The following is an 11,750-nucleotide window of genomic DNA, read 5'->3' on the forward strand; positions in this document are numbered from 1 at the left end:
ATCGTTCGTGATGGTCTGTGTATAGGATGTTCATTGATAGAGCTTTATTTGGAAAGGAATGGGAAGCAACCGGTTAAAACTGGTATCGGCTTGTCTACCCAACCTTACTTTCCTTGTCCCTTATCAATACCTTACATCGCATTGTTCGTTGCCCCTTTTCCTCCCTTTATCAGCCGGTTGGAGCTTGGTCCATCATTCACAACAACAAAAAATTTCGTTACAGAAGCTGATTATATTTACATTTTTACATTCTCTCGCTTTTATTAGAATAGCTTTTTTTAAATTCATCATAACGAAAACCATAGAGAACTATATCACTATCCAAACATCAATATATACCTTACTCGAAGATAGTCAGAAATCATTATTCGTGGGCATAACACGGGGATCGATAGGATATAAAGGATAGGAATATCAAGATACGATATCAACCAAAAACCAAGTAAATATAAACTTGGATCAGCGACTGCGACCCAAAAAACACCGCTCAATCAATCAACCGACTTTTCGTCATTCTGGATTATTGGATCATATCATCCATTGAAACATCGCATCGCAAGCCGATCCTACTTTACACTTTCGACTCCTCTGCTACACCCTCAATTCCGTGACATACACGCATACCACGTCTTCATTACGACGCTCCACTTGACTCGTAAACAATCTTATCTAAGAAAATCACAATAAACAACAAAACGCGCTGTGTTATCAACAGAGAATTTTGAATCAATAAATTGTTGTTTTCTTGCCACCCAACTTTAATCCACTTTTTCATTTACCCCAAAGGCGAATGAGCAACAACACTAATACCACTATCATACATACCAACTAGACCACCGACTTCTTATTACCAAACATTCATCAGGATCAGGTAGCTAAATTTAGGGTAGAAAAGGAGATAGAAGACCAGAACAAGTGCTAAATCACCGTTCGAGCTTAGGAAGAAGAAAAGTCTTCGATTGACTTTCTTCTCCCATCCTAGGCTCGTATTCGGTGAATCAGCAAATTTACCCTTTTAAAACACGGTATGGCTCGACCAATAAGACCGGCACCTGCGCCGCCTACTGGTTCATCATCATCGTCAGCTACACCCCAAGGTTCATCTTCGACACCTCGTACATCATCTCGTGCTCATAGACCTTCAGCATCAGCTTCAGCCGCTACAAGTACACCTTCAACTCCCTTCGCAACTGGTCCAGGTACACCATCAGATATCGGTAGTTCAAGTAGAGGAAGACCGGCTAGCATTGTAGAAGCTAAAACTCATGGATTAAGGAGTGTCGGTGGAGCAAGTGAAAGAACACCATGTCCTTTCCCTGAACAATGGGGCGGAAAGGGTAAATGTGGAATAACGGAAGAGGATGAGGCTGATGAGGTTCTTATGGGTATATTGGGTTCAATCGCTTCTTACGTATGTGCCAATTTCATCACTCAATCTTAATTGCGTTGCAAATGTCTACACATCTTATGCTGACGCCATAAATTGATAATTGATATCTAGGAAAATCGTGCATTGTCAGCGGAAGAAATTGCATCAACATGTTTTCAGCAAGGATGGCTTCGACCCCCTTCTGCAGCTATTGAGCCAACTACACTCATCAACAACGCCATTCGTTCTTATCTGAAAAGATGCGAAAAATCTCACCGTCATTGTCTTCTATCCAAACAACAATTAGCTGGTTCAGTAGTCGAACAAGTTTTGCAACCTGCCCTTCACCCCAACGCTTTCGACGATAATATCAGACCAAAAGGAACAGTATGGTTTTTAATCGGTGGAAGTGGGAAGACCAAATGGAAAAGTCCTTTTGAAGGTATTGAAGTGCCTAAAATACCGGCAAGAAAACCTGCTCTTAAAAAAATACAACCTCAGAAGGAGCAAAAGGAGAACAAAGTCGTCAAGGTGGAGGAGAAGAAAGTTGGCAGTACACAGAAAGGAAAAGCCAAGGTCTCAGCGCCTGTCAAGATTAGATTGGTTCTGAATGGTCCCATGGCAGCAGATGAAGAAAACGTTAGTGATGTTGGAAGTAGTTCGAGATCAAGAAGTGTTAGCGTAGGACAAGATACAATAGGACTGGGACTCGCGCAACCTATCTCTTTACCCCAAACTAGACCAGCCAAAAAGTCGAAACCACGTAAACCTCGAGATATACTGGATTCCTCATCGGAAAGTGATACCAGTGATTCCGACATGGAATTTGATATACCTGGACCATCTCGACTGATACGCCGTACCACCTCGCTCCGAAAAGTTCCACCTCCTCTCTCCCTCGGTGGTTCACCACGAGTGCTTAGCTCTTCTCGATTACCTCAACATTCCCCGTTCATGGACATTTTCTATCCTTCACCCATTATACCTACATCTCCATTCCAACCTCACGCTTCACCCTTCCCTTCTCATTCGCTAGACAACACCACTTGGACAGCGAGACATGATCGAATGTACCAATTCGAAACTTCGAGTTCCAGTTCTGATGACGAAATGCGAGAAACAACCTGGGGGATGGATTCTGAGATCTTGGTCAAAGCTGTAGATGGTGATGAAGATGATAGACCGAACTGGTCTATGGACGAAGATGAGACAAAGGTTAAAGAGGCGACAGATGCTTTAAGAGTTCTGTTTCCTTTATCTTCGCCAGATGAAGAAGCGGATTTAAATACCAAGATCAAATTGAATCAGCTGGATAATCGACCTTCACTTTTCGAATCACCTCGGACCAACATATCTACGACCATGAACAGTCAACTGAAGGCTGTTGATGCTGGAGGTATATCCCTTAACACTTGGATCGCGAATTCTTCTCCCTCAGCATCACCCAACCTTCGAACTTATAAAAATCTCGCTCCGCCAGTTGATGTTAGTCCAACTCAGCATCTTTCAAAACTTCGTAGTTCCTTTGATCCTGAAGAGATGGAAGTGGATGAAGAAACACCATGGTTAGATGAAAGTGGTGAATTGCCAGTAAAAGCTGAAGATACCTTCTCGGATATCGATCTCAATTCAACGATAGGCGACGCACCAACACCCGAACACGATCGTCACCTTCATACTGCTTTATGGGCTCAAGAAGCTTCGGCAATCCGAATCAAACAAGAGCCTGAAGATTATCCATCACCCGTCCCAACTGAACAAGACGAAACAGGTTATCGCGGTTCTCGTGCTTCTTCAACCCCTTCTAGCGGATCTTCAGAATTACCACCTTTCGAAATAGAAGGTGATAATGGTAGATTGGGAGTGGATGAAGTCATCCTTGGACCGGAGAGTGTGACTGTCGAAGAATTAGACGGATGGTTGCCTGTTCCCGGAAAAGCCGAGAAGACACCTCATCGAGGTCGACCAGCAAAGAACAAGCATCATCCTTTGAGATGTAGTGGTAATTGGGGTGGAATAGGAGTATGCAGTGCACTCAACAACATTGTTAAGACTCCAGCAAGAAACCGAAGTGCTCGATCTACTGCTACATCAAGACGCAGGAAATCATCACCTCAACCACCGGCTATCGATCTTACTAATAGGTTCAGTCCAGAGTTGGACATCGAAGCTGAAGTAGATGATGCTATTGGAACAGCTGATTTAGAGCAAGCTCGTGTTGAAGCTGATGCAAGAGAAGAACAACATCGTAAAGCATGCAAGGAGAAAGCTGAACAACAGAAAGCAATGATGGAAGCTTACCGACAAACTATAAGAGCTGAATCAAGGGATCAACACCATCAAGATAGTCCTCATACACCTTGGTCAGAAAGCAATGTCAATCATGCTCCATGGGGAACATCATCAACCGATTCTTTAAATGTCGTTACCCCTTCTGCACTATCTCCCATGTCACTCTTTAGCATGTCAAATTTATCATTGGGTACACCTACTGTAGATTCGATGTGCGTGGCCGTAGATCCTAAAGCTTTGGTCAGCCCACCTTTACAACCTGGTTTTGGATTTCCTGTTATGCCTCTTCAATCACAAAGTCCACCTTTACATACTTTACCTTCAGACATGTCTTTGCCGATGGCCGAAGCTGTTCTTAGTGAACAAGAAATCAATGCGGTATCTGCTCCAACACCTGTCTCAAGCGCACATCTTGCTCCTCCTCCACACGTACTCTCCGCAACTTTAGTCAGCCCAGTCACTTTACCTGGTCGACCAATCACACCAGCTTCAGCGACTTCATCAGCTGTATCTACGCCAAGCTCGGGTAAAATTACGAAGAAGGCACAACCGATCGCCCCTGCTCCTTTACTCGCACCCGGACTCGCACCCGCACCTACATCAGCTCCTCCTGCACCTGTACCTGCACCTGCACCAACACCTACATTGACGTCGAAACTCGTACCCGTTCGGCCTACACCTATCCCTGTAGCGTCGGCTTCCGGTCCAGGCGAGAACAGTACAGCTATAGTCGCATTACCGATTGCCCCTCCAACTCAGATAGCACCCAAACCGTCCACATCTCCTTCGACGATAGCTATTGGTGCCACCGCTAAAACCGTCAATGGTAACACGATCACTCCGCCCAATGAGCCAGCTACGCTATCCAACAAATCTACTCCATCTCCTTCATCAGCTCCATCCCCTGCTCCCACATCCATGCCTCCTCCTGCCAACAATAATAGCAACACTAAATCTGGTGGTACAGTAACTACCATCACCAAACCGTTATGCCCCGGTGTAGATGCTTGTGTTGTTGATAACATTCCGGTATACGCTCATTTATTTGAAAATAAACAAACGCACGCTAGAATGGTCCTTCTCAGAAGGTTGGATACAGATTTCGGTAAGATCCCAAGTTGCACTCATTCTATCTTTGGATATCAGCGCTGACTAAGTTTATCCTTTTACAGTCAATGCGAATGCTCTTTTGGCTGCTCTTGGTTTGCCTGAAACGAAATTCTCTGAATATCTCGATAACCCTATATCCCCTGTTCGGTTAGCTGCAAGACATGTCGTCCCACATTCAATTCGCAACGCCGTACATTCGCCGGGTGTTAGCGGTATTTGGATACATCTATCTGAAGCTAGGGAATTCGCAAGAAGAGCTAAGCTGCACGAAGGAAGTCTGTTGGCCAGTATTTTGAGAGAGGATTTGTTCCAGCTGGTAAGCTTTGAACCTATTTATAATTTGGCTACAATCGAGCTGATTCACTCTCTTACAGTTTGCTACATTAGCATCCTTAAAACCTGAGCATAAGGCCTCCGAGATTTTTGGATTACCTTTTATACCTAGACGTCCAGTAATCCCTACACCTGCACCTGTTATAAGTAACAACTGTGCAAGTCACAAGAATAACGGATCAAACTTATCGTCAGTCAATTCGAAATCTGTACCTAATCTCACTGCTCTATCAACCTCAACCTCACCTGCAACTTCGGCAGCACCTTCACCCGTACCTCAATCTCAACAATCAAAACCAAGTCCCAATGCTAGTACATCTACTGTTGCTACAGGTCCAACAAAAGGACCTTTAGTCAGATCGGCACCTCCCACGCCGCCTGAAGGATGTCCAGGACCGAAAAGGAGAAGAGCTACTATATCTTCACCTTTAGCTAAAAAACCTGGACCAGGAATACAACCCTTGACCCCTGTCACAGCAAATAGTGCACCAATCAAAAATCAATCTATAGCACCTGCTCCAGTTGGTCACGTACCTTCATCTGGAACTAGGATGAGTGTAGCTGCTCAAAAAAGATCTACTAGAGCCAGTATCAGTGGCGCTGTACCTAAATCAACAAGCATAAAGTAGATAGCTAGACAAGCGGCAAACCACTCGAGTTGCATCGAAAAAACAGGGAAGAAAGAAAGAACTCGTGTGCTTTTGTAATCAGAAGAAAGAAAGGAAGAATTAGACAATTTGGTATTTTTGTATATTTATTCTGTTTGTTAAAATTAGATCAGGTAGTTTTGACCGGGGGAAATTCCCGAGTTGCTTGTAACAGTAGTATTACGTGCAGTGAGGGACGATCTATAATTTTATTGAACTATCACACAACTCATCCTTAGGTTTTGAGAATAGTATATAGGAGAACTCAAAAAGTCAAAAGACACCATCAATGTAAAGGTGCAAAAGATAAAAGGAAGATAGACTGAAAATATGGAATCTTTCTAATTTATGTATATAATGAATATAAAAAGGTTTTAATAGAAAGAAGAAGTAAATCGAATATTTAAAAATGAAAGTAAAATGCATTAAATATATAATTGTCTAATCTTAGATTATAAGTGATAAATTGATAAACGTGCTTGTTAGCAAACGCGTCCTAGAGCTCGCAACAATGACCAATGGACTACGACAACGGCTGAAAGATCGTCGTACACTTTCATGACTATTAAATACATAAGTTCCATATTCAACAGCGTAACCACAATCTACTCCTACAGTAACATACATACCAGATCCCTATCTTGAGTGACTATTTGTGTATTCCAAAATGACCTATCCAACCTGCCATATAAAGTGATTCTTTTTATGGTAAAGTAGTAAGATTGATAAATTAAGCTTTAAGGGTTTTCCTTCATTGTAAGCCGCGCCCCGGTTAATCTGAAAGACTTAACTTGCCATTCCAAACTTCAACTAAGATTAAACCTTCATACAGCTCATCAATAATCCCATAATAATCTTTCATCTCATTTGATTGTGCTTTTCTAAACATTGTTTGTGATTGACCTCGTACCACTCTCGAAGATCATATATCCACCAAATCATCATATTCCAACGGTCATCGACCCTGATCACCTCTGCAGACGCGTGTGAACTTGAAAGCAAAGTAACTTTACAAACTCCACATCACGACTTCAATCTCTTCGTCCTGTCAATCTTGTTGATTCATTCGGGACAAGTACTTTGATAGATCTTCAAGCAGAGATATAACAGGGAACACATCATGTAAGTGTATAGGTCGTGCTCCATAAGTCATTAAAAATGTGCAAACTATGAAAGACTGATTCAACGTACTTGACCCTAATCAGGAATTACGTTCAACTAGAAAAATTAGGTGAAGGTACCTATGCTACCGTTTACAAGGTGAGTAAAATGAGCCTTCTGATCTGTTAGTTTGAGAGAAACAAAGCAACAACTACTAATCGATCGTTAACACGCTCATAGGGTCGATCGAGAACTACATCAGAAGTTGTAGCTTTAAAAGAGATTCATTTAGATGCTGAGGAAGGTACACCAAGTACAGCTATCAGAGAAATTAGTTTGATGAAAGGTGAGTCAGCCATTCCGAGCTTTCACCTCCATGTATAATATACCAGATTTCAGTGAAAATCGGATCGGGATTACATATGAAAGAATTGCATACTAATCGAACCATACCCTACCCTGTCAGAACTCAAACATGTTAATATTGTTCGATTACACGATGTTATTCACACTGAGTCTAAATTAGTGTTGATTTTCGAGGTGAGTGGAAAATGCTATCTGATATATCTTTCGAATCCTGACATAAGTATGAGCTATACGCTGATGTTCAAACTGACTACACGTCAATAGTTCTGTGAACAAGATCTCAAGAAATATATGGATACGCATGGGGATAGAGGTGCATTAGACTTGAATACAGTCAAGAATTTCACTCATCAATTGCTAAACGTGAGTGATTATCGTACGATCTCTTCCTACTGAAAACAGGACTGTGGATGATGAAGGAAACTCGAGAAAGATATCTTGATGATAATCTCTTGGAGAAGTTGAAGAGAATCTTTCCAGAAACAATAATCGGAAATGCAATATCAAAATCAGATGTCCAAAAGCAAAAATAGCTAACACGCATTATCAACAATCACAGGGTATCGCTTTCTGTCACGACAATAGGGTTTTACATCGTGATTTGAAACCTCAAAATTTGTTGATTAACAGACGTGGTGAATTGAAAATTGGTGATTTCGGTTTAGCTAGAGCTTTTGGTGTACCAGTCAATACTTTCAGTAATGAGGTGTGTTAAATGAAACAATCGTCGCTCGAATATCGGCGTGGATGACAACTGATCATTCGGATTTGAAATAGGTTGTAACACTTTGGTACAGAGCTCCAGATGTCTTATTAGGATCAAGAACGTACAGTACAAGTATCGATATTTGGTCTGTTGGTTGTATGTGAGTATCGAGTACACAGTTTGAATAGTCAGTGAATGTCGGAATAATACTGATGTATATTGTACGTTACAGCTTCGCCGAAATGATCACTGGTTATCCACTATTTAGAGGAAGAGATAACGCAGATCAATTAGTCCAAATCATGAAGATTGTTGGTACACCAAGTGATGCTACAATCGCTCAAATCAAACTCAATTCTGTAAGCTTTGTAGGACCCTTGTGATATCACCAAGTTAGCTTACAGAATTGTACAGCCCGAAATCCAAATCAAATCTCCACTCGCAAAACATCCTAAACAACCTTTCCATGCTATTGTACCACGAGCCCCTAGAGACGGTAAGTCAAAAGTCCCTTTTCACAGGACCCACTCTGCGCCAGTAACCAACGTGACCAGAATTGATATCATCTTCACACCAAACTTTAGCTCTAAACCTCCTTGAACATCTGCTTCAATTCGAACCTTCACGCCGATATGATGCACATCAAGCTATGGCACATCCATATTTCACTTCTGGGCCAATCGCACCACCAACTTTACCTGCAACCGTCCAGTCTTCGGCTGCATCTTTAGCTTTACCACCTAGAGTAGCAGCTAGAGCATCACAAGCTTCTGCAGCTGTACAAGCTCAACAACAACAGCAAGCTGCTGCTGCTCAAGCACAAGCACAAGCTCAACAACAACAAAATGCTCAGATATTAGCTGCTCAACAGCAACAACAGCAAGTAGCTCAACAACAGCAACAGCAACAACAGACCCAGTATAATGCCATGTTGGCTGAACAAGCTGCTAGACAAGGTTATTATGGTGTGTTTATATCCTCCTCTCATGTCTCCCTTTGAACTTCAACAACGTCTCTGCATTTCTCGTGTGTGTTGTACCAAGTTCGTCGATAGCTAATATCGAATATCTTTACATCGCAGACCCAGCTACAGCTGCTCAAATGCACCAAGCTCAAGCTCAAGCCCAAGCTGCTCATGCTCAACAAATGCAGATGGCTCATGCACAAGCGCAAGCGCAAGCTCAGGCACAGGCTCAGGCTCAAGCACAAGCCCAACAAGGCAGGGGCATGGATCCAAACGTGAGTAGCGAAGTCTTTCATTGTCCGGCTGAAGCCAGTCTGACGTTCATTTGCATTAGGGATATTACATGAATCAAGGTGAACGATATTAGGGTCTTTAAAGCATATACATAGGCCTATATATGGAGCAAGCAACGGTCCCTAGTATGCTTAGTGTTTCTACATAATAGCGAGTAAATGAGACTTCGGACAAGGTTGCAGGTTAGAGCCCGGTTTCTTTGTGCTAAGCTTTTGAATTTCAAGGGGAGTAACGATACAGGTTTGGTTCATATCATTACAAAGTTCAATTTCGCTATCAATTCATACAATTCATTACGATCAATTTCATCAAGAGACGGTCTCACCCCGTTTCAACCTATTACATTTCTTATGTCATTTTCGTGGATTATAGGTTTTAATGAATTCCATACATATATTGACGATCCACGTAGTAACTGCAATATTGCTAGCATTGTGAATGATGAAGGTTGCCAGCTTCATTTATAGTGATAAGAGACACTGTATATATTGATTTACATGCTCGAAAGCGTTCCAAACATGGAACCGGGTGATGTACATACTCCATGAGGACCGGATATTTTTCTATATTGAATAAATTGGTACAAAGAAAGCAATGACAGTAACAGCTATAGTGTAAAGGCGTAAATGGTCTAATATTAAGATATGGAGTAAATCCATCAGAGAGTTGAGCTCTTTTGAGCGGGCCGGAAAGGCGGCTTCGGGTTGATTGGCTGATTCTTCGTCTATAAAGCTGTACCTCTCTCGAAATTTGCTCGAATTCTGGGATTGTACATCGTACGTTATACATTAGTCAATGTGTCTTCTCTGAATGGAAAGGATGTTATACGATGAGACTCACTCTTTAGTGTATTTATCAAAGTATCTTGCAACTTTCTTATTGAATACTTTATTCCTTTCATTGATATATGTAACTTCATCATCTTCATCATCTTTCTTGTTTTTCCTTTTACCGTATTTACCGATACTGAATGAGGAAGAGGATATATTAATAATTAGTATATCAATTCATTATACGATGTTTTTTTTTTGACTTGATTGAGTGAGTATGATTAACTGATAAGGAATGATGATAAGTTATGAAGAGATACACATACTCTTTATTAATTTTATCTGCTACTCTATCTAAAGCATCTTCTGAAGGTTTATGATCACCATAAGATAAAGTATCTGAACCTCTATAGAAATCTTCTGATGCTGTTAAAGCACTTGAACCTGATTTTGATGATCCTGCTATAGCATTACTAGAGGAACCTCCTCCAACAGGCACTAAAGTACCAGGGGCTAAACCTAATGCAGCTTCTTTTTGTCTTTCATAAGCTAATAAATCAACTTTTGTTGAACGTATATTTCTATTATATCTTTTATGCGCATCATCTTCTTCATCTATAATTGATTGATTTTGTCAGTGTTGTATTGAATATTTTATTGAAAAGAATGAAGTTTGAGATCAATTTATATAACTTGTTGAAAACTTACTATGAAAATGTGTATCCTGTTTAATTTTTTGTTCTTCCAATTTTTTCTCCCACCTTTCATTATCTTCAATTGAATATTCCCAATTTTTTCTCCTTTCTAAATCTTCACCAGTTTCTTCAGCATTTAATTTAATTCTTAAAGCTTTAGCTAAATTTTTCTGTTTTTCTAATCTAATTAATTCTTTAGCTGATACTTTAGATTTTTGATGATCTGCTATTAAATCTTTACGATTTTGTTGACTTGATTGATTCTATTAAATGGTCAAGGATATATAAAAAGATTTAAGGGTCAATTTGAATGTATTGTATTGTATTGTACACGACGTGATAATGATTGAAAATAATATTAAAAATTATGATTATAACTATCATATCATATTGCTTGTACTGGAACCACCCCTCTCTCACGATGAAATGTTATAATACAATCCTTGAAACCCATATCAACTTACCATTCTCATCCTCAATTCTTTCATCTTGTCCACTCTCTCCTGCATTGTTAATTTCTTATTTTCACTTTCACTTTCATTCTCAGTTGCAATTTCACCATTATTTTCAATTTCTGCCGTCGTCGTTATTACTTCTGAATCATCTACTCCGTCTTGTCCATCACCATCTGTCTCAGCTTCTGTACTATCCTGAATTTCATCTTCCATACTTCCGTCTTCATTGACATCACTCTCGGTCGCACTCTCAGGTAAAGATATATCCGAAGGTGCTTTACTTGATTTACTTCTTGTTGCTCTTGTTCCCCTTCCACCTGAAGGTGCAGGTGATGGTGATGGTGCAGCTGATTTCACTTCTCTTGATCTACGTGGTGGCATCTTGTAGAAAGGTAGCTGTTCTATGAGATATATGAATTTCGAATCGTTCAAAATATTGTATTTGAAAGCAATATCAGAAAGAATAGATGCGAAAACAAATCAAAGAGAGACCCATTTCATATGCCTCTTCGAGATAGCGTTGATTATTAGGGGTTCGGTGGCGAGTGGGTTACGTAATTGATTCAAAAAATGTGGCATCATAATCCGTATAATAATTTCACGCATCCCTTTCATTCCATTCTGACAGACGAAAGCAATAGTCTATAT

The 11,750-nt window shown here is 40.6% G+C and overlaps 3 protein-coding genes across 3 annotated transcripts; 2 read left to right on the forward strand and 1 right to left on the reverse strand.

Annotated features, from left to right (window-relative positions):
• Positions 1 to 1,027: 1,027 nt before the first annotated feature.
• Positions 1,028 to 5,733, forward strand: L201_000900 (uncharacterized protein; the record flags this gene model as incomplete). The annotated part of the gene is made up of 4 exons (XM_066216695.1): positions 1,028 to 1,411; positions 1,502 to 4,766; positions 4,834 to 5,087; positions 5,146 to 5,733. The coding sequence occupies 4 exons, from the start codon at positions 1,028 to 1,030 to the stop codon at positions 5,731 to 5,733; spliced, it is 4,491 nt and encodes a 1,496-aa protein (XP_066072792.1).
• A 685-nt stretch (positions 5,734 to 6,418) lies between these two features.
• On the forward strand, positions 6,419 to 9,255 carry L201_000901 (uncharacterized protein; the record flags this gene model as incomplete). Its single annotated transcript, XM_066216696.1, has 12 exons — positions 6,419 to 6,444; positions 6,957 to 7,011; positions 7,093 to 7,198; positions 7,319 to 7,392; positions 7,483 to 7,581; positions 7,778 to 7,924; positions 7,996 to 8,084; positions 8,157 to 8,283; positions 8,339 to 8,420; positions 8,509 to 8,889; positions 9,006 to 9,163; positions 9,223 to 9,255. The coding sequence occupies 12 exons, from the start codon at positions 6,419 to 6,421 to the stop codon at positions 9,253 to 9,255; spliced, it is 1,377 nt and encodes a 458-aa protein (XP_066072793.1).
• Positions 9,256 to 9,906: 651 nt separating this feature from the next.
• Positions 9,907 to 11,483, reverse strand: L201_000902 (uncharacterized protein; the record flags this gene model as incomplete). Its single annotated transcript, XM_066216697.1, has 5 exons — positions 9,907 to 9,943; positions 10,023 to 10,148; positions 10,279 to 10,567; positions 10,661 to 10,910; positions 11,112 to 11,483. The coding sequence occupies 5 exons, from the start codon at positions 11,481 to 11,483 to the stop codon at positions 9,907 to 9,909; spliced, it is 1,074 nt and encodes a 357-aa protein (XP_066072794.1).
• Positions 11,484 to 11,750: the final 267 nt, after the last annotated feature.

Source organism: Kwoniella dendrophila, chromosome 1 (assembly GCF_036810415.1).
Source record: "Kwoniella dendrophila CBS 6074 chromosome 1, complete sequence".
NCBI classification, from domain to species: Eukaryota; Fungi; Basidiomycota; class Tremellomycetes; order Tremellales; family Cryptococcaceae; genus Kwoniella; species Kwoniella dendrophila.